Genomic DNA, 27,943 nt, shown 5'->3' with positions numbered 1-27,943 from the left:
ATTCACAATTGAAAGATTTGATTTGTATGGCCTGTGAGAGATTAAATTACACATCAGGGTTAAACTGTTTACTTCTGTGTAGCGCATGAGATAAGTGTATGCGGTCCATGCTGCGGTCCACTGAGTTTGATGATTAGCATGTCGTGTGTATAAGAATGGCATAAAATAGAGTAGATTTACATTATCATGGCTCACTGTGCTACGGGTGCCTCATCTTTCCTTTGTATCAATAGAATTTCATCAGCTGAAGGGATTTTTCCAGTTGCTCATTTAACATCCATCTATTAATGATCAGTTAGGAGTTTTAAAAGTGTGATAGCTGGATATTTTGCTGCTGTGACTCATTTTGGTCCACTTTGGATTTTTAGGTGTATACGTGACTTCAGTTAGCCCGAACTCAGTTGTTGCATATGCTTTCCTTTTTTCTAGTTCCCTGTGGTGGAGTCTTAACTGAACGCAAGGGTACTATCCTCTCTCCCGGATATCCAGATCCATATGCCAACTATTTGAACTGTGCCTGGAAAATCTCTGTTCCTGAGGGAGCCGGCATCCAGGTGAGAAGACACATGCAGATCTTAACAGAGTCATGTTTGATGAAAGATGAGAGATTTATTTTTTGAGGGGTGGATTTATTACTGATACATACAAGTTTTTTTCCTTTTTTTTCCTTTGGAAATTTGTTAAGGTTTTACACTTATTAAACTTTTTGTATTACGTTATCTTTCCCTTTCAGATTCAGGTCGTGACCTTTGCCACAGAACACAACTGGGATTCGCTGGATTTTTTTGATGGCGTTGATGGTAACGCCCCAAGGCTTGGTAGCTACTCAGGTAAATGTTATACATCTAAATTTTAGTTGTCAGCTCCCACTTGATTTTCAATCAGGTGTCACACGATCCCAGCAAGAGACAGATGCGGTGATCGAGCTGATGACATTTGAGAATGCTGTCAAAAAAACAGTAAAAAAGGAGAAAAAAAGAAAGCCTTGCTCTGTCACATTGTCCTGGCCTTTGCAGTTGAGAGCTTTATAATGTAACCCCTGTTTCACTTGGGAACTTTACATTCGTAGTGTTGCCTTCGGGTTTACATTATTAGAAACGGTGCGTTTGTCACTCAGTAACCTATAAGAAACAGGTCATCACGTCACTTCAGATGCTCAATTCTGGAATACGAGGGGCTGGTTTAACATAATGACTTCAGCCTTGATAGGGAGATCTCCTTTAGGAAAAAGACACTCTCTGAAAAGTGAAACAGCCCCACGGTGCAGAACTAACTGCAGTGTGAAAAGGGTCAGGCGTTTTAAATGGCTAGCAATCATGTTTAGCTTTGGCTAAATTGATAAAGATGATTATAATTACAAGCCAAAGTCTCACCGCGAATTCCCAAAGACACGGGGAACAGAGAAAATGTTCCCTGAGCTCAGCGTAGCTGCACATACAGATTATTTTGCAGTGAATTTGAATTGTAGACCATTCCTCTTCCTCGGTGTGATTTTATGCATCTGACTTGTGTGACTAATAAGCTAGAGGAGATGTACTGAGCATGATTTTCTTAAACTGTGTAACAGAAAGCAGTGCAGAGTTAAATACTTTGCACACGTTCACATGCTTTTGGTAGGCTTAAATCCAGAAAGTGAAGTACACAGGCTCTTTTGTATATTTTATGATTCAGGTACAACAATTCCCCAACTGCTGAACAGCACATCCAACAACCTGTACCTGACCTTCCAGTCTGACATCAGTGTATCTGCCGCCGGCTTCCACTTGGAGTACACAGGTATGAGGAGAGACGGCTCGCCTGCCTGCCTGTCACTTTATCTGTTGTCTTTCTGTGTCCATCTGCCACTGACTTCCAGCTGCTGCACAAGGGTATAAGGAATAAGAGGGACAGCTGGTGTGGATGGCACAGTTGGAGCTATAAAAAATGGTGTGAAATGGAGAGTAAGTGAGTGGGCAAAGCTTTTTCTTCCTTATTATCTTTTCTAATTTTCAGGCTTTGTATCCGCTTTTCTGGTATGGTAGCTTGGTATTCCCGAGTGGCTTCTTTTTTAAATTCCCCCCATAGCTTCAACTTACTGGACCCACATCCTTTTTCTTTCATTCATTTAAGGACTAAGTTTCCTTATCTCTCAGTGGACTGCTCACTTCCAGGCATATTTGCTAAAGAGCATGCTAAACATTTACTGTGCATCAGAATTGAAGGAGTATAGCGTGCCCCAATGGAGTGCCTGATTTACTCCCATTTAAAAATTGCACATCTTAAAGAAAAGGCTCTGTCCTTGATCCATGCAGCTTTTCTTTAATTCACTTACACTGCAGGCACCGTTCTTTGTCTCTTCTAATGTCCTTTTCTCTTAGTTAAATTTTGAGCTGGCGTGTATTCTCTTGTTTGCTCTTCACGTATGTCTTCCTGCTGGTTTTTTACTAACCACTCATTGGCTGAGACGAGACTGTGGGCAGACCCACTCATTGTCTGTGATGCACATTTGTGGCAGTGTGGAAAGACCGGGAAGACTTCCTAATGCTGTGATTAAAATAGGACGATATGGAAATGTCAAAAACAGAAATGACGGCCAGCACGTTAATACATCCAGCCTTGAATTTTTTTTACACATACATAACAGCTAAAGAGTCACACTTTTTTTGAGTGAGCTCAGTTCAAGCTGTCACTTTCTGCAAATTTGTTGGAAAACAAGAAAAATCACTGCTGTCACCGTGTGTCCTTGCTGTCAGTTGTGTCAGTCTGTGAGCGTCATGCCACTGTTGAGAACGAGTTCACAGTCATGTATCTCACAGTAGGTGCTTCGTTCTTCTTGTTTGGAGCCACTCTGTACTCATGTCTCTCAGTGTGCTCTTTCCTTTCTTCACTTCCACGCCATGTCACCCCACCTCCACTACCTCTACCTACCGCTGAGAATCACAATCAGCTCTTTGCTCTTTGTCTGTCTTACACTTTGCCACTGCTGCCCTTGTATCGAAGTATACTCCCTGATTCTTTGTGCAAACCACACTCCAGTTTATCTCCTCTCTGCTTTCTTCTCTTGCTATTTGTTACTTTTCCTGCTACTTTTCCTATCTGCAAAAAAAGAAAAAAAGAAAACAAATGTGATGTGTGATTAATCCATGTAGCTTCCCTATGGAACCACTCGTGAAGTATTGCAGTTTTTTCACTTTCTGATATTTTATCCTACATATAGCAGATTTCAGAGTCTAATTTATTTAGTCACATTAGCTATTACATTAATCCTCTTCTGACCTGTAGTTAGATGTATCTACACTGGTTGGCTTGAAATAGTCATTTATATTTCACGCACTTGAGTTTTTAGTTCCCAATTAATGCTCTGAAAGCTCAGTAGAGGGGGTAGAAAACAGCAACAGCGATTGGCACACACCCAGCCAACTAACCATCTGTTTTAAAATGTTTCCTTTGGGTGATTGTTGCAGTCCACTGAGACCAGTCATAGAAATTCTTTATACCACCCGCCAGTACAACATCTTAAAAGAAAAACGTTTAAGCAGCTCTCCTAAGGCAAACAGAATGCTATAGCTGAAAACATAATTGCAGTGTTCGCACATGCTGTATAGCAGCTTGCATCCCAAATCAAGTCCCATACTTGGCTTCGATCACTGCCGTCTACCAAAGTTTGGCTTACTGTCACTGCTACGTGGAATAACTGTGACACCACACTGAATCAATTGTTTGACAGCTCAGAAAGGCACGCTTTCTTTGACATGGTCTTAAGATCTTTCCAGACTTTCTTCAGTCACACCAAGAAAATATAGCAGTGTCAAGTCTATGGTTACTACCTGTAATCTCCCCGATAAGTACTTCCACATTTTTCCTCATGAATTATATCTATCACGGCTAAGCCTTGCAGCATTTTTAAAGATTAAAAGCAGAAATTACCAGGTTAATACTCATTCACATTTTCTTACTACACTATTTTTCAGTACTAGGCTGTATGATGACCTGGAAAAAGGTGACACTGCTAGTGCATGTGAAATGCACATCTGTTAGCATTTGCTACTAAACTATTTGAATTCTGGTTCAAAGTCACTTGTATTAATAGCATCATCTGTGCATACACAGATCACATCTATTCACATATAGACTTGGCTTTAAAAATTTTTATCAGTCAGTCCCGGCATGCAGCACAGCTGTGTACTAGTTTTAAAGTGTCTTATTTAATCTAACCCAACATTGTATAGAGTACAATTCAAATATTTGAGTCTGTCCAAACGTTTGATGGTGCTGTAACTCTGTAAGAAAATATTGCAAGAACACAGTCTTACATATTTTTTGCTCACAATAAACAGGTAACTATATCTTGTTGCAAAACAGGTGTCATTGTGACACATGTATAATCTCGAGAGATCTGTTGATTGTTCATTTAACGCACTCACTTCCTCTGCACATAGTGTGTTAATACTAAATACATTCATGCACTGTATCATTTTGATACTTTAATGTCTTGATTAAGTTAATTGTGCAAAGCAATTACAGTGGCTGGTTTATTATATTGATAAAAGTAGTCATATTTAAAAATTAGTGGCAGGATTAGGGATGGAAATCTGATGAACGACATAAAAATGTCACAGTGTCATAATTGATATTGTGCCTCACACTTTGTTAATGTCTGTTTAAAAAAGAAAAAGAAAAACTGAGACAGAAATGTGATTTTATCTACCTTAAATTGTTTTACTGCTCCTCCACCCACAGGTGGAAACCACCACCTGCCACACTTTATCTCCTCCACATCTTAAACTTGGAGTCGCCTGAGCTGTGAGCAGTGTGTATCCGCGGTATATTGCCTCGTAAAACTTAGCCGTTGCATTTGCATATATACCTTTGCAAGGAAACTTTTTTCTCCACAGTAGGCTCTTCTATATTGTCTGACCTGCATGTTTTCTTGCCTCATCTTTCAGGTAGCTTTTATTGTCCCTGCATTTTTTATTTTCTTTTTTTTTGTGTCTCAAACCTCCTCCTACTGTTTGGAATACTAAACAGTTGTGTTGTTTTGCAGGTGGAGTTTAATTTTTAAAAAATAAATATTGAACTGATCGAATTTATGTAAAAGCACAAGAGCAGAAACTCTCGGCTAGTGTGCACCACTAGGTAGTAACTGATGACACACATGATTGAAATTGCTTTGCCTGGATGCATTTGGCAGGGTCTTGTGTTTGATAAGGATAGCACTGCTTCAAGCAGATGCACACTTTTAACCTGACCTAAGATCTGGTGCTCCACATCTGGCTTTGGGAACTGTTCTCTGATTTTTCAGGGTCATTTTCCTGAACCTGGGCATTTTGTATTATTACAGGGTTTGACAACCTTTTAATATTTTCATTGTTTGAAGTGAACAGTGCAAATTTCACAAAACACTGCAAGAGACAGGCCGATTATTCCTTATCACGAGTACACATGACAATTTTAGAGCTGCATTGTGCTTTAATCTCAAAATTACCTTCTGGCAGCCTAATATTTTAGCAGCAACTGCTCTGCCCTTGTGAATTGTGTCATCAAATCTCCTTGAAATTAATTAAACATTTCTAAGTCGAAGAATTTGTCACAGTATTGCTCTTATTTATACCCACATATGACAGAACTTCACAGCTTCAAAGCATCCACCCACTCACCCTGTACAGTAGCTCGTCTCTTGTTGAATTGTTCTATCTCCAGCTGCTTTCACGTTGCTTCCTGCTCTGCGTCTCTTGGGTTACCAGATCCTCCCACACAAATATCCTCTTTAACTTTCAGTAGATGTTGAGTGGAGTGACCACTCCTGCTATTCAGAGTCGCCTTTAAATTGTTCTGAATCTTTTGTGGGCACTTCCCCTACCATGTTTGTGTTCATCCACCCACTGACTTGTTTGGACAAGTTAACTCTTTGAGTGGGCTTCAGTGCGAGTGCTTGTGAAATGCTTGTGTTTGCCTGCAACATTGTTGGGGTTGCTGTATTTGTCTACACTATTCCGCTCCCTGCGGCCTGCTTACAAATTATACATTACGAAGGAAACCTAATAAAACCATCTAGATTTGTATATGGGTTATTACGAAGGTAACTATCTCCTGTTTTTCATCGGCCTATTTTCGTGTTGTTTAATGCATCGAAAAACAATGTTTGACAGACGACTGGTGCGATTTGAAAAATGTTTAATATGAGCACATCTCCAGTGCTGCCTTTCATTGATAACAGCATTAAATGCCTCAAAGTAATGATGTAAAATGTTTTCTCCTCTGCCTGTCAATATATTTTAGTCACTTCTTACAACAACCTGACTATATTTCTTGTCTTTTTTTCTTTCTTTTATTTGTAAAAAGCAGGCTTTGAGCAGTCTCAAATTTCCTCAAAATGTCCTACATTAATATAGCCCATGTAACTGGCATCACCATTGCTTTTAAGCCATTAAAACACAATATCTAGCCTTTCACTACCTGGCAAGTGGCACTGTAATCATTTCTTTCCAATGGGGCTCAATGCGTCTGTCAAGTAATACTTCAGGGATTGCTTTGTAATTTCACAGTGATTGCTTCAGATCACAGTCAGAAGGATTTTGCGATTACAGCCACGAGTAGAATAGCTTCATAGCTTGCCCCACTTTCTAAACGTTATGATGAGGGGAAAGAGAGACAAAGAGTCGGCGTGGTGGTGGTGGTGGTGGTGGTGGGGGGGGGGGGGCGTGGGCTTGCTCAATTAATATGCAATTACAAGCACATTAAAATGAGGAATTTTATAATTATGTCAAAAAGGTTGGTTTTAATTAAATTATTTCCTCCCTCTATAGGTACTGGTTGATTGAATGTAAATATTTACTCCAAATATATATGGAGGAGTTTCTTTGATATGCAGAAGAATGATTGCTGTCCACACTTGTGTGTTGTGACTCTGTCCTAAGCAATAGGTTTGGATTCGTGTCCAGAGCCGCTGCCTCCCAGTAATGGCCGAAAAGTTGGAGATCGTTACACTGTGGGTGACATGGTTTCCTTCCAATGTGATCAAGGCTTTTCACTACAGGTAGGTGGAAATATGAAGTGCAGATCTGCAGCTCTCTTAGTGAAAAATATTGACCTGCCTAAATGAGTGACATTTTCATGGGGATCCTCTAAAGGATGAATCCTTTAAAACAGATGAATCAAGTCCTTTTGATGACGTGTGTGTGTGTGTGTGTGTGTGTGTGTGTGTGTGTGTGTGTGTGTGTGTGTGTGTGTGTGTGTGTGTGTGTGTGTGTGTGTGTGTGTGTGAGCGGAAGAGTACAGGAAAGAAGTATGTGAATAGGCAAGTGTGTTTGCAGGTTTATTTGTAGTGGTGCGCGTGTATGTGTGCGTACATTGCTTGCACGCCTCCCTGCTTGCATGTTTGTGTAAGTGTGAGTCCTAGTGTGTTCGTTACAAAGCAGCTTTAACTTCTTCCAATCCTGCCTGAGTAGATTCAGTAGCTGTGGCGTTTTGAGCTGTAGAACCTTCCAAGGCCACAGGCGATGGATTGTGTTAACAGTCGCCTCACTAATCCCACACCGATTTTCTTCCCAGCTCGGGCATTCTCTTCTTTTCATATCCTCTCTGGACTAACCAGCAACTTCTTACACACATCTTCAGGCTGAGTGTCTGAACACCAGAAATAGACTTGAGATGGGTGTAGTAACAAAAGCAAAAGTATGGATGAGTCTTTTGAGTTTAGGTAGGTAGTGCGTGAGTGCGCAGTATAGCGATGTTTTTTCAGGCGTGATGTTAGTGTACAGGTTTTTGAAGAGTCACCCTGCATGTATGCATTTTACAAACATGCAGGCAAATTCCAGTTTCTATGTTTAAAACAACATTAATGCTCTGAATATTAACCATCACATTTAGATTCATTTTTTGTATTCAACACAATTATGTTTGCAGATGTTTTTTTCTGTTCTTATCTCGGGGTGCTTACTCCCATTGTATACCTAGCAGCGAGAACATCCTGCTCTACTCTTGATATTTACACACAAGAAGGGGATTTTGACTAAATCCAAAGATCCATAGGACAGAGATAAAATATACTTGGGTCACCTGATGGTTTGATCTCATCGTGTTCCTTTTCATTTTTAACTTCACAGTGTTTTGCTGAAAGGGAATTGACAGTAAACAGTTTTTGTTTGTTTTCTTGAACAGGGTAATGCATATATTACCTGCATGCCTGGTCCTGTCAGAAGATGGAATTACCCCGTACCTCTGTGCTTAGGTAATGTATTATCGCATGCAGTCTGACAGCTCTAGTGACAGCATTTCAATGAGGCGATATTGTTGACAACAAACCCATATTTGATCTTTTTCTTTCCCATTTTTGCCATTCAATTTTTCTCATTGACTCGTTTATCTTTCTTCTATCTTCTCCTTGTTTATATTTCTCTCATACTAATATTTTTCTCATATACATTGACCCGATAGCTCAGCAGCCTCAAAGAGGGCATTTTATTGTATTAGGAGAATTTTATTGTACAATCGGGGGGGTTGGGAGGTGTGATGGCTGGGAATAGATGCCTTGAGGGGGTTAGGGATTATGAATTTTCTGCTTTCCCCTTCGGTTGAAAATCAATAAGGCTTTGCACCATCTGAGTGTGCTGTTTGATTTCTGATACTCCTGATGAGACTCCCTTGTCTCCCCCGACACTTCCTCTCAAGTTGATTGCCACAGTGATAGTTTCCAGAGATTACCAACGAAGAACTCCACATTCTCTTTGATGCCTCGCTGTTCGCTTGCACCCTGCTCCCCTCAGTTATATACATATACATAAACATATGCAATGTGATAAATGCACTCTTGCACACACAGACAAAACTGCACGGTTACCCAAAGAGCTCTTTGTGTAAATACTCTGTTCCTGTGGTTTTCATCGTTCACTGCAGACATAAATCCCGGCTTTGCTGTCGATAGGCATGTTCTCGGCTGTGTGCATTCACTCGTTAGCTTAAGTCTTCTCTCGTTTACAGTACATACGCTTCCCTGAACACCCCAGGATCTGTATTCATTTTGTTTGCTGATAAACCCACATCAAAGGCTTTGGATGCCCCTGCACCAAACGTATAACACCCTTTTAAGTGCCTCTCGTCTTCTCTTTTATTTCATACACAAGCAGGTCAAGCCCGTCCCCCCTCCCCACTACCAGGAACACAATTACCTCCCGAGATAGTTTGTGCCTCATTTTGGTCTTGGTTGATAGTCCCCAAAGAAATAGCAGCAATATCACTTGCGTTCTCCACCATTTGCCACACAAATGCGCCTGTTGGGGTTGTGATGGGAAAAGCAGGAATGATTTAGTTTTAAGATTATAAGATTACACCACCTGGGTGTTCATGTAAGACTAGGTTGTGTGTCACAAGAGAGGGGTATAACCTTCACAGCAAGCTAAGTGTTCTCTAATGCACTCAGTCAAACAAGAGAGGGTGGGGTGTTGCAGGTGGGAGGTTGAAGTAATCACCTTCACCACTGAGCAAAACTGAGTTAGACTATTGAATAGTGACTCTCTCATTTATTTTGATTTAAAGCACCACTGAGCAAGGAGGGTGCCTTGGTCTGCTTGTTTTTTTTTTCCCAAGAAGAGATGGACAAGCACAAGTCAAAGACATAATCCAACAGACAAAGACCCTTCTCTGCTCTGCACAAAAACACATACATATATATATAATCTATATATATATATATATACATGTATATATATATATATATATATATATATATATAGACTATACATGTATATAAAGAATGTGTAGGATACACATGCACAACATACGTAACATTTATGCGTGTGCTGAAACTTTCACTCACACAAAGACGCAGTGCTCTTTGCCCTCCCTGAATATGCAGCCCTCTAGTCATTGTTTTTCTTTATTTTCCCACTGAGCTGCTCCATGGAGAAGTGACATGTTCTTTCTCCTTGGTTGGTCTCCCTCAGCTCAGTGTGGCGGCTCCATGACAGACTTCAGCGGCGTCATCCTCAGCCCAGGCTTTCCAGGGAATTACCAAAGCAGCCTGGACTGCAGCTGGAGAGTTCAACTCCCTATTGGCTTCGGTCTGTAACCTCTCCTCTCTCTTCTCCTGTGTAACTCAACAACCTGCTAATTTCAAGCATGTATAAGTACTAGTGTGTATAAAAGTGTAATACAATATTTGACAGGAATAGCCACTCTTTGCTCTCTTTTACTTAATTCATGTGCTCTTGGGTTTACCTCTTCCATTAACCTTCTCTTTCCTCTTCTTTAGGGATCCATCTCCAGTTTCTGAACTTCTCCACAGAGCCTGTTCATGACTATTTGGAGATCCGCAGTGGGAGCCTTGAGACAGGAACAGTGATTGATCGGTTCAGTGGCCCCACGCTGCCCAATCCTCTCTTCAGCACCACCCATGAGACTACTCTGTTCTTCCATAGCGACTACTCCCAGAACAAGCCCGGCTTCCACATTGTCTACCAGGGTGAGAGAGAAAAACAGTGTAGCCTAAGAGGACGTGCATTGTTGTCCTTATTTTCTGTTCTGTGTGTCTACACATGCACGATATATATACATATTATAATGTCGTGCAAGTATGAGCTGTATGTGAAAGTATCTTTTAAAAGTTTAGGCTTCTGAATGTTTTCTAGCTTTTCAATTTTTTTTCTTTTATCACAGTTATTGAGAATTTGCTAAAGGTACAGCATGTCTCCAAAGCACAGTAGGGACACCTCACAAGCACTGGGTGCTGTCTCTCAGAATGCCTCTGGAGGTTAGCCAATCAGAAAAAAAGGGAACATTTAGGGAGAGTAAAGAGACAGGAGCTAAAATGGCATGTCTCAGATAGACAGTGAACTGAGGGGCTGCATAAAGGCCTAATATGAGATAAATAAGGTTTTTTTTGTTTTGTTTTGTTGTTGTTTTTTAACCATGTAAAGTACAGCATCAAAAATAGTCATAACAAATGATAACCAAGTGTCCATATCATGATTTTAGGTCTTTCCCTGTACTGTAGTCTGTTAGATATTTTGCTCATATAATAGGTTTGCAAAGCATAAGAAGGGGAGGTATTCTCATCAAAAGTAAAGACTACCCCTGTTGAACAGCCCATGCTTTTCCTTTGTGACTTATTTACATCACTATAACACCCTGGCAAAATTTGGTGACTCTGTCCCCACAACAACGAAGTAAGTAAAATGTATTTATTAAGATACACAGACAGTCAAAGCGAGGTACACAAAAAGATTAAAGTAAATAAGAGCATTAAGTGCCATAATAGGCAACAGAAAAATACAATAAGACACATTAAAACAGACGAGAGTTTTAAAATAAATAAATAATAATTCAATACAAATTCTCAGTAGAAAGCCTGTTCAAACAAAAACAAAATCCCTAGATGCTTAGTGTTCACACAATATGCAAATAATATGGTTAAATTTATTATCTGTTTGTTTCTCTCCTGCTCTATGTCCTCACATGTATGTATGTGTTTTATTACAACCAGATTCAACTATTCTCATTCACGTAATTTTCCTGTTTTTGCTGTGAGCCAGCAGAACGATAAATAGTCACTCTTATGCAGCTCATCAAGGCTAATTTCAAGACACACCTGCTGCTGTGCATTACTAAAATCCATGTGTTACAACAGGGATGCAACAGTGTTGCCTGTCAAAATCAGTAGTACCTCAGTTAAAGAAAACAGATCTGATGTGATGGATGCGACATTTACATATAAGATGAAATTTAGAGGCTTAAAGGATGTCTTTAGAATTTGCGTAAAGCTAAACAGGGCTTTGCTCGTTATATGCATTTAATCATTGTTTTTAATCAATTTTTAATTAAAGTTAAAATCATGAGATTTTAAATAAGCTTCCTATGGTCACTTTGAAATTGGGTTTTGCAAGTGACGTGAAAGAAGATTGAAGCGCTCTCTAACAGGACACGTAAAAGCCCATTATTTACATTAGGTACAGACAAGGGAGAAAGTTTTGTAATTAGGTATGCACGGCGGTTTCTTCCACTGAGGTTGTAAGATTAAAGAAAATCTTTTGCATTTTCTGAAACATTGCATACCACATGTCCTTGAAAATTATTATTTACCCCAGTGTTGAATTCTGTGTTTTATGATCCTCTTTGTCTTGGATGGGTTTTACTTTCCCCCCCCAGCATATGAGCTACAGAGGTGCCCAGACCCACGGCCGTTTCGTAACGGCATAGTGATCGGACAGGACTACAGCGTGGGGATGACCATTTCCTTTGAGTGCCTGCCAGGTTACACTCTTCTTGGAGAACAGTCGCTCACATGTCTGCATGGAATCAGCAGAAACTGGAACCACCCCATCCCCCGCTGCGAAGGTGAGTGCCTTAGGTACCCTCTAAGCTCAGCAGTGTCCTTGCACCAAGTGTCATTCATATGCAGATAAAAATTGGCACTCGATCTATTCAGTATCTAAATGTTTCCTATGAATTTCTTATATTTGGTGAATCAACATATTCTGTTTATTCATCTCAAAATGCTCTTTCATGTTTCTGGTTTCAAAATCAGTAGGAAAATATTTAAATATTTGTGCAGCTAACTAAAGTAAAGGTGAAGATTCTTTTCCATTACAAAAAAATGTCTTTGTTATTTTAAATAGTTAATTTTATAATAGAATACAGTCTGCTTCGTGTGCTGTCTTTTACTCTAGCACATCAAAGCATGAGACTCACCAGCTATTCAACACTATTTTACTGAACTTTAAACTGATGCTTAGCGATTATAATGATACATGGAGCATCTTCAAGTCTTTAATGCAAATCTGAACATGCTGGTCTTTTATGTAATTCTAAAGGAGTCGCCTTAGATGTCACTCAGGTACGCTAAACAATCTTTCATCAGTTAAACGATGCAACAGCAGCGTTATAAGACCACACGATAGTTTTATATTTACCTTAAAATGTTGTTTTGGTTCTTACATGCTGTATTGCTCCTGTCAGGTTTACAGCACTTCTTTTTTTTATCCTGTGGGTAATGCTTTGGCTTCGACTCCTAGTTCAAAGTCAGATTTAAACATCTAAGGGGGGTTTGATAGAGGGAGTTTTGCTGTCAAAATCAGTCATCATCATCAACTTCACAACAGCCAGTAACCATTCCTTGCATTTGTGTCTAACAGGTGCATTCTCCCCCCCCCAGTATCTGGGTGATAACCCAATAACACGCCGTTATGGTTTATTTTATCAACTGTTAGTGGCAATACAACCATAAAAGCTACTGTTATCACTTGAGGAATGACTGGCTTTCTATTTTTGTCCGACATTGCTTTCTCTCTTCCCTCCTCTAGCTCTGTGTGGTGGGAATATAACATCCATGAATGGCACAATTTACTCTCCTGGACACCCAGCCGAGTATCCACACTTCCAGGACTGCATGTGGACCGTCAGAGTACCCCCTGGGTACGGCATCTACATAAATTTCTCCGTTATCAATACCGAGCCAATCTACGACTACATCACTGTGTGGTAAGCCCTCATTTCTCTCTCAGTATGACATTATTTATCAATCATCAGCTTATAGCACTCATGAAACACATGCTGTTTCTGTGCACAGAGCTCAATACAGACTTTTTCTTAACTACTTTTTCAGTTTAAAAGATCAGGGAGGGTCTGACCCCACTGACTTTGAGGGAGAGGTATCCTGGACCAGTTGCCAGCCCATCATAGGGTTCACACAGAGAGACAGACACCCACACCTAGGGCCAATTTACATTCACCGGTTAGTCTAACATGCAGGTTTTTGGACTGTTGGAGGAAGTTGTAGTACCTACAGAAACCCCACACAGACAAACACAGAATGGTGCTAGCCAAATGTCTCGAGACATTCTTGCTGAATAACGAATTAATTTGAGCTTTACAGAGCAGACATGTTTTAAGGCCAGAGGCCAGTTAAGTAAGTTACGTTCACAGCTTATGACAACAACCAGACATGACAACAAATATTTTGAAAATATGTCCTGACATTTACGCCTTTCTTTTACTAAAAAGAAACTAGATTGTTTTTATGTGACTAACTAACTAAAAGAAATTCAAGTCTGAATCACTGCGCTCCCTTTCTCTACTCCCCCAAACTTTTGCTTTTACTTTAGATCCTCCAGCAAGTGTACCATAAAAGACAGAAATGTGTATCAGCATGAAAACATCAACTTTGAGTTGCTTGGGATGTCTCTTTACAATTGAGAAACTTTACAGATGTATGACAGTAAACAATACTACCTGCCTCCTGTCACTCCAGCCGCTATCTCCCCATCTCCCCTTTTCCCTGTATCTTTCTGCATCCTCTCTGTTGTCTGAGGCAGTCATAGAGCGGTCCTCATGAGTAATAAGGGAGGGAAATGCCTTCCAGCATCCAGGGCTGCCATTGATGGTATGGGAGGAGGGAGCCACTGGCACTACTGTTTTCAAATCAAATGGCGCATAAACAATCTGTCCCTTGATGGTAACATTTTGTTTCCCTGCCTGACTGCTGTCTCTTATTTTGTTGATCTCTCTTAAAAGAAACTGCAGTAAAACTTCCAGTATATACAATATTTAAGGTGAACAAATATAAGGAAAAAAAAACATTTAGTGTGATTTAGAAAAGAAAGCCTGGAGCTGCTTGAAAGTGCCAGTAATTAAATACATTTCTCTTGTTAAAAAATAACATTTATACATAATAGAAAAGTGCTGTCTTCTGGTGCATTTTTTATCCCTAAAGAAAATACTGTTTGGGTTGTTTTTGCATGCTAACATGATATTTTACTCCAGACATAGATCACGGCCACGCACCTGCAAGGGTTTGAAAGTTCTCTGTGCTCTCATTAGGGCAGCTGATTCTGTTTTAGAGCTGCTAGCTAATGCATGGCTCAGAAATGGCTTCACTGCTAATGACAGCTTCTATTATTACCCCACAGCCATCCACCAATTCGTCTTTTTATCTTTTAGCAGGGGAACATGTTGTCCATAAATGTAGTTTAATGTTGCAGTAGGGATGTACAGATTGCTGTCAGTAAATTTCCTGAGAAATCTCAGGAAAAGCCTCTCTAAATCCTAATTACCGTTCAAGATATAAAGTGTCACAATATCCAATCCAGCGTCTATCTATTCATCCATTTTAGACGCTTTCTCCAGGCTCTACCTGGGGCATCTTGAGGTCCACCCAGGCCAGCTGGAATGTATAAGTATGTTCTGGGTCTGCCTTGGGGTCTCCTCCCAGTCAGATGTGCCGGGTGTCTCTTCAGGGAGGCATGCTAGAGGCTTCCTAATTAGGTGTCTGTCTTTCTTTAACTGCCACTTTTCAGGAAAGGTCCACTCAACCAAAAAGTTCTAATGTATAATAATAATAATTGTAATGCTGTAACCCCAACCTACACAGGCTGCTTGTGCTAGCTTTCTTTACTCATAAATCAAGAATTTTATCCTGAGGCTGAGCTCCATCTCAAACAAGATACTTCAGTACACGCCATTCCCTCAGTTCCACACTTCCTCAAAGTGTGACGTTGTCCAAGAGATGCCTTAGACATTGCATCCATGTAATTAGGATGATGGGTTTTTTTTAGCCTGCATCAATATGTAATACTGAATTGAATTATGCTCAATACATTTTTATATATCTTTGACTCTTGATTGCTGAGAAACATTTTGGAGTCTGTCAGGGGACACGCTGACCTGCTCTTTGATTCCAGCAACTTGTTAAAGCAAACTGGTGTTTAACCAGAAATGATTTTCTGTTTCTGCCTCCCTCCTTTCTCCACCCTTCATTTCTTTCCTATACTTTCTCCACCTCTATATTTCTGCACTAGGGACGGACCTGACCAGAGCTCGCCCCAAATCGGTCAGTTTAGTGGCAGCTCTGTACAGGAGGGCGTGTCCACCACTGCCAATCAGGTCCTCATCAAGTTCCACAGCGACTTCAGCACCAGCGGCTTCTTTGAGCTACATTATTTCGGTAACGTCTCCTAACTTAAGTAGAGACCTCATGCCTAACCTAAGTCTTCTCAATACCTTTTGTCATAGCATTGCTTTCAGCTCTAATGATAAATGATGAATGCAGTCAAGCTTTTTTTCTTGCGCTATTAAAACACCCTTTCAAAGAGGAGCTGATTAATAATAAAACGCTCCCTATCTCAACTAAATTAGTGATTGTTTTTTGATGATCATGAACAGTGATAGGTGGCAATTTCTGATCTAATCAAGTTTCAGTATGATGGGAGAGACGCCGTTTGCCTCTCTTTATTTCTGCCTTCAAATGTGCACACAGCACTCACTCTGTTCAAGGATTCAGTTTGTTTGCCCTTTCCACAACAGCGTACCAGCTGAGAACATGTCAGCCACCCCCTCCTGTTGCCAACGCCACGATCTTAACAGAAGATGATGAGTTTGAAATAGGTTTGTCTTATTTTATTTGCTTGTTTACCAGCCAGAGACAATGTGAAGTGAAATCAGTTTGCAGTAGGCAGATTATTTGCGTGTGTGTAATTATATATAAGTAACTATGTATACAAACACTGGTATACACATATCTTTTATATGCGTATATATGATTTCATTTAAATGAAAGATGTGTTCCTTCTTGCACTTTGCTCTTCGTTTTCATCTTTCTCTACTCGCTTTCGAAATTTTCTATCTGTTCATGCTCCGTGCATTAAAGTATTAATTTGAGGGTAAGGCTAATTAGCTCTTCTTATAAGCTGTTTGTATTTTCAGTGTTCCTAATTGATTAGGAAAGTGAAGTGGAAGTCGTGTGGCTAGTGGCGGCCTCACTTTCTGTCTTTGAAATTGAGTGTGAGTGTGTGTGTGTGTGTGTGTGTGTGTGTGTGTGTGCATGGGCTTCTACCTAACCTCTATAATGTAATGAAGTGCCTTCAGTATTCTGGCTAGCTAAGGGGATGTCAATCTTCATTACAAAATGTGTTGCTGATTACTGTTTCAAGTGCTGCGAGTTTTTTACTAGCATAGCTTTGTGGGGAAGTATGTGTGTGTTTGTGTTTGAGTTGGTCTATTAACAGAAATGTTTTGCACATCCCCTCCTCCTTTGTGTGCACGTGTGTGTGTGTGTGTGTGTGTGTGTGTGTGTGTGTGTGTGTGTGTGTGTGTGTGTGTGTGTGTGTGCGCGATTACACGTGTAAATTATCTCACAGGGGACATTATTCGGTACACGTGCCAGCCAGGCTTCACCTTGGTGGGCAGTGAGATTCTGACCTGCCGACTTGGAGAAAGGCTACAGATGGATGGACCTCCACCAGTCTGTCAAGGTTGGTTTCATTCAGTGTGACTTGGAGTCTTTGGGTATGTTTAACATTTTTCTGTGTTTGATTTATTTTTATTTATTTTTTTTGCATTTGTGTTTGTGTGTTTAAGTGTTCCTCAAAATGTGTGTACACATTCCCCCCACACATACATATATGTGTACGCAAACCTGTTTATGTTATGTGGTGCTTGACCACCACAGTGCTCAGGTTGGTTACAGTAAGCAGCACCCACTGATGCATTATTTGACAGACTGCCAGCAGAGCCTCGTCCAGCAGGCACCAGGTGGCAAAAAGCAGCTCTATTCCAATTTATCAAGATTCAGAGTAACAATACTACTGATCCAAGTCCATAGACTGCCATTTGCATACAACCAGCAGTTTTACTGTAGTAGGTAAGTTTGAAACCAATTACAGATCAGCAGGTTTTCACGTGCTGTAATAACAGATATTCTACCCCTACGTAATGGTCTCATGGGTTTGATTGATGTTTGCTTACCCATAATTCTTTTGAAGATGGAATTACAAACGAGGAGCAAAGTAAAAAAAATTCCTGTCGCCTGCATCAAAGATTTTGTTTAGACAAAACAACAAATGCCTTCAGCCTCCCTGTCGTGCCAGTAAATCTCTGCTCCACACAACAGAGCACTCTGAAACCTTCTATCCCCTGTGGTTAGACATCTTTTGAAGTGCCCTGAAGTCCTTTATCTACAAGTCTTGACTTGATGAGCATTTCTGTCTTTGTATTTCTAGAAACAGTGAGTAATCGCATCGGACTTGTGATCAAGGCATGACAGATGCTTGACAAACCTCAAGCCTGCATTCATAAAGCAACGTAGAGAACAAGTAGTTATTTGGAGCCTATTTGCTTATCCCTGCCTTATGCCTGACTTGATATCTTTGTTTTCTCCCTGCTGTGATTTTGCCGCTAACTCTGTGTTCAGAATTTGACTGACTTTAATTTTAAATTATTACTTGGTAAGTTTCACAATGAAAACACAGCAACAGCAAAGATTAGGCTCAGCAACTGTTTGATCCAAGATACGTAAACCTCAGATTTTCTTGTGTTTTTCTATCCAAATCAGCCACACAAACATCTGTCAGTAGGTAGCTTAATTAACATAGGCACAAAGGTGAGGGACCTGAAAAATGATAATTTGAGTTGAAATTAATTAAGATGGACAGACGTGTTTGTGTGCAAAGAGAACAAACCACCTTCACTTGTGCTGTACTGGGCTTACCTAGCATTTTTCAGTATATTAATAATTTACAAAACCACAAGCAGCATGAGGTTGAGCAGCATGTTATAAGCTTATTAGACATGCTGGAATAAAGGGGATGAGAAACAAAGCTTGATTGCTTATTTCATCAGGGTAGGTATGGCATATAGATCTCTCTTCGCCAAATCTTTTATATGTCCTGTATGAGTCCTTATATCACATTATGTCAATATGAAGGGTATCAGCAACAAGCAGTATGTTGTGAAGGAAAATGTTTGTAGTTAAAACAGCTGATTTCCATCAAAATGAATAAACTGATAAACTTCGCTAGTGCCAAAAGAGGGCATTCAGTCACTTTTTGAGTGCTGGGCAATATTTCAAGTCATCTCACCAAGGCTGGTCGGCCAGCTCACCTTGTCATGTGTTACTGACTACACAGAGCTCTGCCAAGAGCAGCTAGCTCATAGCATCAGAAATTCACACATTGCACTTAAAATATTTTCACAGGTTTTAATTTGAGTGACTACAGTTGACTACAAAACATGTTGGGACTATTCAACTAGTACACAATAATTCACATTGCCGTTTGAGATGCGCTAAAATATTTTTGTGTTGGACAGCAAATGCTCTCATTCATCATAAAACATCTAATGTAAATACTGTACTTTGCCAGAAAAGCTAAACCAAGCTATTTGCTAAACTATATTCGTTTTGCTAAGAGAATGCCCATACTCAAGTACAATGCAAAAAGCTGCAGAGGTGTTAAATCAACATCTTTAAAGTGTTCAAATGTGTCAGTGCTTGCATGTCATTTGTTTAGACTCTCCTTAAATCTTGCTTTGAGCGTCATATTAGCATAGTTAAGATAGCTGTAGAGTGACTAATTTATTATGTGACATTTTCATGGATTGCCTTTTCATTATATTCAAGAATTCATCTTACCGTGTTGGATATGGTATGTCTTTGTGCCACCTCTAGCATGAAACTAATTGCTCTCCTTGGGACATGTAAAGTTGAACTTAATTTGAGTTGACCTGCTATTCACATCCAAGGGACTGCCACAGTAAACTTGCATAGGAGCCACTTCTTGTCACAGCTTGCCGAAAGGACAGGAAAAAGAATTCTCATGTGCTCTCTGTATTCCGCTTTTGTTTTCTGTCAGCCTCTATGTTAATTGTAATTTTATGCTTTTAAGATAACACTGTAATGTCCTTGTATGGCTATGCAATTTAACCCCTAAATATGCTTGGCTTTTAAGATATTTCCCCAAGCTCTGTCTTTATAAAAGCCTGTGAGGAAGGTCAAACATTTTCTTAAATCAAGGGTAGAGCCACCATCGAGTTGACTGCTGCGTTGGTTAAACCATCTGCCACACTGAGGTTTAGTGTAAAATGTTGTCGTATTGCGCCTGCTGTCACATTCGTATAGATGTTTGAGGAACACAAACGAGTATGGACTCATGCACTAACCTCGTCTTTGCAATACGTACCAAAACCTTTTTGTGCGACATTAGTTTGTACATAACCCTGGGTGTCATTGGCATTCAATATGTGCAACTTTGTGAGTTAAATCAGCAATGTTGTAGTTTTCCACAAGGGAAAACATCTGTGGAAGATATAATAACTGCTGTTGGCTAAGCTTAAACAAATGATGTTAGCCTGCATGCTACTTAATGCTGACTCCAGGTAAGGTGTAGGTTAAATTAGGGCTACATGCCTCTTAAATTAGAAAACATATGTCACTGTGTTTTGTTTACTGGGTATTTCGTGTTTTTGGTATTTATGGTATAATTTTTTTTCCATGATCATTTTGAAGTGTACATATATATTTTTCAGCCAGTGTCTCTATAATCACTCACAGTAGGATACAGTGCTCGACATTTGTACTGCAGCCAAATCACAATGAATGCATTTTATAAACCTATTTCATAAAAGGCATCTGTAAAAGTATGTGGTTTCTAAAATGTTTTGAAGCCTCTCGTGACTCAGATTTTAATCCCTACCTGCAAGTTTCAGGCAAAGCAGTTTAAACCGCAAATGTGCTCAGTGGATGGACGTGTTTGTTGCTTGGCAACAACTTTAGTTTAATAAAGAAGGATTGGAGGCTCAATTATTTCAATAACAAGCACTTACCAGCTATATTGTTCTATTTACTGTGCATTAGATCTTATCAGGTGAGTCTGTTTTGTCTACATCTTAAAGCACTCCAACATGTGGAAATGCCAGAGGCAAATGGGAATTTGTGCAGTGTATGAACAGTTTTCGGGCTAGTAACTCCAGGGTAGTTAGTAGGAAGAAGTTGTAGAATTGAAATTAGCAAATTGCTTATAACAATTGTTTTTTATGATTTTCCTGGAACTGTGAAAGCTCTGTAACAAGCATACCACTGGTATCAGTAAAGCAGAGGCTGCTGCTGAGCAAACAGTTCCATGAATTGATGCAACTGCATCAACTAAAGACCCCATTGAACTCCGTATTTCCAGCGAGAGTCATAACTCTTATGTTAAAATGGAGCGCTGCAGACTTTACTGTATAGAAATGTATTCAGTGTTATTTATTTTTGAAGTGTGCATTCTTCAGAGGTTTTTAAATAGCTGTTTGTAATAAACTGTAAATAGAAAACAGACCGAAAATGACTGATTGACCTTTGTCCTGGCTCACCACCCACTACTGTGCAATGTGCCCTTAGTTCGCATTAGCATTCTGGGTGTAAGGAGAAAAATAAGTGCTTGTAGGAGCCGTGGTTTTGTAGTTCTGCTTTTGTGCCCTGTAAAACAAAACACATGCTTTTATGTCATTCCAATCTACTTGTTGTACATTTTTAAAGTAATTCATTTACACATTGCTCTTTGTCTTTGCCTATTAGAGCGCACATAAATATACCACGCTAAGCTAAGTAGGATGCATTACAATTAAGGAATATTCCAAAACACAACAGGAAATAACAAAAATATAGAACCATATAGATTCTGTGTCTTATAAACAGCCAAAGAATAGTAGTGAAGAAAGATTGCTAGTTCACAATATATTTTTATGTTAATTTATTTTCGGAATAGATTGTGCTGAGATTTGATGCAACCCTAATGAATACCATCAGTGTATTTATGAATATTGATTTAGCTGTGTACAAATATTTACACATTTAATATGTTTGTTGTTCAGATGATTTAAGGAGAAATTTTTCTTGAACTTGGTGCCCACAGAGAGTTCTTTTTTTTAAAGAAATGTATTGTTTCGTTGAAAATAACTGGCTTAAGCTCTTTTTGGGATCATATGTGCCTGTTATCTTTGAGCCGAAGGCTATTGCAGTTCAGCCAGTTGAAACTTTAACAATGAGTCACCAGCGGGAATATTCATACTGCTTTGTGTTACAATTCTCTGCTTCTGATGTATGTCCGATGCTTTCCAATGACCTTTTCATCTGGAACAGTCGTTTGCATTAACCTTTTGTATGCATCATGTTTCTTCACTAGTGGCCCAGAAGAGAAACTTCTGTTACTCAGAGAAAAGGAAAAGAGAGAAACAGGACTGTCATTATTTCAGACATGCCAGCCTGCAGGAAATGAAGGGAACGTTCTGACCTGATACACATGGAATCCTACACACGCACACACACACACACACACACACACACCATTTTTCCATACAAAGTTAGCTGTCTCACCTGCTGAGTATTATTTGATGGATTGATATCAGGGGAGCCTGGTGACAATGGCAGACTCACAAGCTCACCCCTAAGGTGCAATATCACTCTGGCTCAAATGTAATTGTTTCAGAACTACTTATTTTTACAATATCATTTCTACTGTCACAGTGAAGCATCTCTATCTTCCCTTCATCCATGTCTTACTGCATCTCTAATTTTTTCCTCTGCCTCTCGTTTTCTGCCTCTACTTTTCATCTTCCTTCCACCCTCTGTTGCTTCTTCTCATTTTCTCTGCCAATTCTTTTTCCTCCAACAATGTCACCTTTATTTTGTTTCTGTTCCCACCAGTCCAATGCCCGGCCCACGAGGTCCGTTTTGACTCAACAGGAGTAATCTTAAGCCCGGGCTATCCTGATAACTACCCCAATCTTCAGATGTGCTCCTGGCTGATCAACGTGGAGAAGGGCTACAACATCACTTTGCACTTTGAACTCTTCCAGACAGAAAAAGAGTTTGACATCTTGGAAATCTTTGATGGTGGGTAAAAAACTTTGTGTTCTTTTGTTTTTTTTTAAATAAATTACTGAAATTATAAACAGGCAACCGCCTAATAGAACATCAGCCACTAGCACATATGCTGTTTGTCGTTGCCTTTAGGTCCCAACATCTACAGTCAGAGCCTCTCATCACTCAGTGGTGATATTGAAACACCCTTCAGCCTGACCACCACAGGCCACCAGCTCCTCCTGCGCTGGTCCTCCGACCATGGCACCAACCGCCGCGGCTTCCACATCAGATATGTGGGTGAGTATCAAAGTATGTATCCAGTTTATAATCATTCTCTATTTTTTTTACTATGCTATTTGGTTTTATTTTATGTTGACCTGCAGACACGTGATAAGAGCCATGGGTCTACAATTTGGACAGTTGAAAATGTAATAACACTAAACAGAGACAGATGTGTATGAACCTCAGCTGTAGCTACTTGAAATGGCTGTGAAAACAATATGGCCCAAGGATTTTTATCACTGTGTGCTGTGTTTTCTATTGATTTATTTATTTATTTTAATATGCAGTCAGTTTACAAAAACAATTTCCACATGTAATAGCTCGCAATAGGCGCTCACGGGAAACAAAGCACGAGGCTGGAAACCAGTCACTAAAGGGCAGCGTGCAGCTTTGCACGTCTAAAATTACAAAAGGCTTGAATTCTTAATTGCCTCTTTAATAAAGCAAGTGCTGCTAAGCAAGAGCAGCATAGCGATCTTTTCTTTCATTTGAAATGCATCAATAACAACACAAAAAAAGCACAAAAGACATTCATTTTTCATGGTGTCTGTCCATTAACTTTAATGCACCAGAGTGTTCCTGTGAAAGCAAGTTGGTGTGATGAATTTTGTAAAGAAAGCTCCTCCTTGACTTGATTGACTCTAATGGGAACTGACTCAAACTCCAGCATGTGTCCTTTCGTCTTAAATCCCTGCTATCGCCAAGTCATGTTGATTTGAGGGAATGGTTGACAGCGTTTTTTGAAGCACGCAGCCCTCCCTCCCTCAGCTTTTTGTGTCACATGGGCCATGAGATGGTCATATTCGAGAAATCAAATTTACCTTTTTGTGTTCAATGGACTGTAAGATCGGAGGAAGGAAGGCGATGGGAACAAATGCAGAATGCACCAACGCTGCATGTGTTAAAAGCAAATCGAATATGTGCATGCCCATAAGCCAAAATGGGATGGTAATAATGTGATAGGTGAGGGCTTCCTTTGCTGCGTGGTGCATAGCCCGAGTTCTAAATAGACGTGACACTCCTCGGGCGGTTCCCCCCTCATTATTGTTCTGCATTGAAAATGGAGCCTTGCTGTAACGAAAAATGTTCATCAGTTTTTCTCTAGAGGTGCTTTGCTAATGCCTCTCATCCTTTCCTCTTCTTTATTTACCCTTCTCTCTTTTTTCTTTCTTCGACTTCATCCTCGCCTTCTTTCTTGGCTCTCTCTTCTATTTGCCTTTGCTCTTTTTTCCCCACTTCCCCTCCCCTGCTTTCTCCTCTATCATAGCCATGTACTGCAGTACTCCAGACTCTCCACAACATGGCTTTGTAGTGAGCCAGACTGGGGGTCATCTAAACAGCGTGGTGCGCTGGGCCTGCGACAGGGGGTACAAGCTCATTGGAAAGGGCACGGCTGTGTGCAAGAAGACCACCTATGGCTACTACGCCTGGGACGCGCCAGTTCCTGCATGTCAAGGTGAGCTCATTGGCTCTGGCATGCTTTTATTTCCTCCTTTAGCCTGCCTCTCTACTCATTCTTCTGGTCACTGCCTCTGTACCCTTAGTCTCAACAGCCAGACAGGCAGGCGCTTAAAGCACCTAAGTGTCTGAGCCCAAGCCCTCTTCCTGTGTTGTTAGCAGCTGAACTGAAACCAGCCTGATTGAGAGCCCAGAGTCCTGTCAGGTGGAAAGGAAAAAGAAATCAATCCTCCCTTCTTCTGTCAATTTCCACTTCTTCAAATTACTTTGGCTAACTTGCCATTAGGATGCAATGTCCTCTGCTGTTCTGCCTTACTCAACTAATTGGGTTCTTCAGCGTGCATACGTGGAATATGTGCATTTACGTGCGCATGATTGCATGCGCTAGCACAGACACACACATATACACATGCTCAGGCAGCATTAATATCAACAGATGGTGTGCTCGATTGCATTTCATCAAGATGCAGTGAAATGAAAATATGTATGTCATGTACTTTAACTGATTTAAAAACACTTCACACGTGCGATTGATTCCATCAGTTTGTTAATTGCACACTGCTTTTCCAAAGCACAAACTCAACTTTGGCTGCAGATGAACTGATACATTCATACAGATGTTGTCCATCTGTTATTTTATGCAGTGGCCAAGATCACATTACAGCATGTTCAAGCTTTCATTCTGTCTGAGAATCCACGGTGTATTAATCCATCAGTTTTACTCATAGAAAGAGCAAAGGCTCAAAATAATTACCAGGCCCATTAACCACCTAAGCTTTGATGGTCGCACTTCAAAAACAAACATTTTTCATCTGCAGTGTGGAAAACTTTTTAGTTGTTTTGATTAGTATCTGCCAAGTTACAACTAAGCAGTACTCAGATGAATGTCAATTGATTATCTCACAGGATGTTGACGGGCATTGTAATGGCTCCATGCCACGTTGGCAGATTCCTACCTTTGATGCTTCACAGTATGCAATTATCATCGCAGCTCTGTGGTTAGATATGTTTCTTTGCATAACCGTTTCTGTTTAGTGCGGCCCTTCAGATGTTAGGTTTCCTGGCTCAGTTCAGTGTGTCCGACCCAATGATGAGCACCTTAAAGTCTCTTTGTTCAAGCGTTTTGTTTGGTCTGAGCTCTGAGGCCGGAGTAATCCAGATTCACTCTGTGCAAGTTTAACATTGCACTTACTTCCAAGGACACAATGCTGTGCAGAGGTTCTTCGGCACATTCGAGTGCTTTGTACGCCTGCATGTCAGGAACAGTTGGTGTTGGAACCAGTCACTTTTTTGGTTGCACTTGTCATTTTAATGACTTTGTTATACATCATTAGTGTGTTTTTAGATTCCCCACTGAGTCACAGTGAAAATAAGAGGTTTTAATTATTAAGTACTTTTGTATAATTTGGCATAATTGAATAGCTGTTTGGTCATTCAGATGACTTCTTTCTTGAATACCTTCTTATAAGAACATTGTAATATTTATGTGGGACTTCAATTTTCATAACCTCCCTGCAGTGTGAATACTTTCACTCTGAGACAGCCGAATGCAATTTTCCACAAGTGGTCAGTCCTAATTTCTTTGATTTCTGCCAAGTGAAAGGACAGTCTTGTGCATTAAGAGGTCTGTAATATGCACAGCAATCACATGACTTAAGTGTCAGTGTACCACAAGGGTTCTTACATTATTATTCTAATGTACACTGGGTAGGTGTGGAAATGGAAATGTTAAATTCTTTCTTTTGGACTCCTACATACTAAGGCTGTCACCCTTCAAAAAGCTAATAAAAATGTAACAATAAATTAAAATTCCACACAGTTAGTGCACCACAAAGAGGTTGCACGGGTGGGAGCACAAACATATATAGTTTTCTTTGCAAAATTGTGACTTTCTAGTGATTATATATGAATGCCTACCATACCTGTGTTCACCAGGCATCTATCTAGTATGTCTCTTGTACTGTGCATAAACATGTGGGTCGACCATTGTCCTCTTGCTGCCTGCAGCTGTGTCATGCGGTGTGCCCAATGCGCCAGCGAACGGAGGTGTGCTCACTGCTGATTACTCCGTCGGCACACGGGCGACCTACTTCTGTAACGGCGGTTACCGGCTCTCCAAAGAGCTGACGACCACAGTCTGCCAGCCAGACGGCACCTGGAGCAATCACAACAAGATACCCCGATGCTTTGGTGAGTAGAGAGGAAGCCTTGGAAAGATGGAAGGGGAGGGGAGCACAGAGGAGAAAATAGTGATTTGGAGAAATGAGGTTGCAAAAAACCTTGCAGGATTTTTTTTTCTGTTCATAAAAACATTTAAAAATGTTCATATTGTCTGTTGCCTCCACTCAAAGGTGGCCAAATATATGAGAGCCAAAAGAAGATAAAGCTATGTTTTGTTTTGTTTTGTTCTTTTAATTGGAGGCAGTACAAGTTGGAGTTTGAGATCGTCTGAACAGCAGGTAAAATATCAAAACAGGTTTCTCCAAAATTGGACAGCAATGGTGGAGTTAATGTAATAAGGACTGCAGTCATAAAGAAATGCAAGTTGCAGTTTCCTTACAAAAATCCCAACTTGTTGGGTCATGATAAGATGGATGGACGAAAGGGGGAATAATGCTTGAAAGGATCTCTGCAGCTGGCGCTGGGTAAGTCTTTTCACATGCCAGTGCAACTCCTCCAAGTTTGAAAGTCAGTGCAGGGAGTGATTGACAGCATTGTTTTCTGTTGAGACCACTGTTTATTCCCTGCTGTATATATGTCTCACAGTGAAAAGGGAAACAGAGTTTGTTTTGAAACTCATTTGGTTTTAGAAAGTGCCAATTCATAAATAGCTTTGTTGTGGAAGAATATTTGTATAACTGCAACACATGGATTAGTTTATGCTGCTGCTTTGCGGTGTGTGCATAAGGGATAAAAAAAATTATACAAAAGTCAATCCATTGGAATAATCCAAAACTCCCGTAGTAACTGGCCATAAAATAATTTTTATTTTATTTTATTTTTTCAGTGATGCCGTGCCCCAGTCTTAGCCCGTTTTCCCTCGATCACGGGAAATGGAGGATAGTCAATGGCTCGCACTATGAGTATGGGACAAAAATAATCTTCACCTGCAACCCTGGATACTATCGTGTGGGCCCCGCCCACATCCAGTGCCTCGCAAACGGAGTGTGGAGCTGGAGGAACGAGAGGCCTCGGTGTAGAAGTGAGTGACTTTGGTTGCAGCAACACAAAATATGCAGCGCTTGTGCATCTCACAAATTCATAAGTGGGGAAAGGAAAAAATGACAAAGCCAAAAAAACGGGATGAACGTAGAACTGAGCCAAAAGAATAACATTCCCAGAAATTAACTCCTCTTTCCAGTGGTTCATTCTCGCATTATCTTGTAAAAAAGACATTCATCGGATAGACACGTAGCACGAAATGCCACTTCACAAACTCGCTGAGCACGTCTGTCGATTCATTGAATAAATGGAATAGAAAGCATTTTAACATTGTCATCGAGCCAAATTGAAAAATCCATGTCCCGCCTTGCCTTGGGTACACTAGATTCATAGGATGTGGGGTTACGAGACTTGAAGAATGAATACCTTATTCACAGCTCAGTTAATCAGCAGCTA

The 27,943-nt window shown here is 40.2% G+C and overlaps 1 protein-coding gene across 6 annotated transcripts in view; it reads left to right on the top strand.

Annotated features, from left to right (window-relative positions):
* Positions 1-27,943, top strand: part of LOC146507873 (CUB and sushi domain-containing protein 3-like) — a 147,736-nt gene that overhangs the window by 66,149 nt on the left and 53,644 nt on the right. For 4 of the 6 annotated variants that reach the window (XR_014876682.1, XR_014876681.1, XM_085176330.1 and 1 more), the window contains 17 exons: positions 430-554; positions 734-830; positions 1,672-1,776; positions 6,897-7,015; positions 8,140-8,209; positions 9,921-10,037; positions 10,229-10,438; positions 12,121-12,309; positions 13,275-13,452; positions 15,768-15,913; positions 16,273-16,353; positions 17,106-17,219; positions 22,427-22,615; positions 22,736-22,894; positions 24,135-24,323; positions 26,333-26,515; positions 27,333-27,527. Coding sequence is in view for 4 of the 6 variants with exons in the window: in XM_085176330.1 (XP_085032456.1) it covers positions 430-554; positions 734-830; positions 1,672-1,776; positions 6,897-7,015; positions 8,140-8,209; positions 9,921-10,037; positions 10,229-10,438; positions 12,121-12,309; positions 13,275-13,452; positions 15,768-15,913; positions 16,273-16,353; positions 17,106-17,219; positions 22,427-22,615; positions 22,736-22,894; positions 24,135-24,323; positions 26,333-26,515; positions 27,333-27,527 (2,466 nt within the window). In the remaining 2 variants the exon portion in view is untranslated. The remainder of the gene's footprint in view (positions 1-429; positions 555-733; positions 831-1,671; positions 1,777-6,896; positions 7,016-8,139; positions 8,210-9,920; positions 10,038-10,228; positions 10,439-12,120; positions 12,310-13,274; positions 13,453-15,767; positions 15,914-16,272; positions 16,354-17,105; positions 17,220-22,426; positions 22,616-22,735; positions 22,895-24,134; positions 24,324-26,332; positions 26,516-27,332; positions 27,528-27,943) is intronic. The other 2 variants (XM_085176331.1, XM_085176332.1) reach the window with 2 other exon arrangements.

This window comes from Neolamprologus multifasciatus, chromosome 11 (genome assembly GCF_963576455.1).
Source record: "Neolamprologus multifasciatus chromosome 11, fNeoMul1.2, whole genome shotgun sequence".
Taxonomy (NCBI): Eukaryota; Metazoa; Chordata; class Actinopteri; order Cichliformes; family Cichlidae; genus Neolamprologus; species Neolamprologus multifasciatus.
The sequence above is the reverse complement of the archived record's forward strand: the minus strand, read 5'-3'. Positions and strand labels throughout refer to the sequence as shown.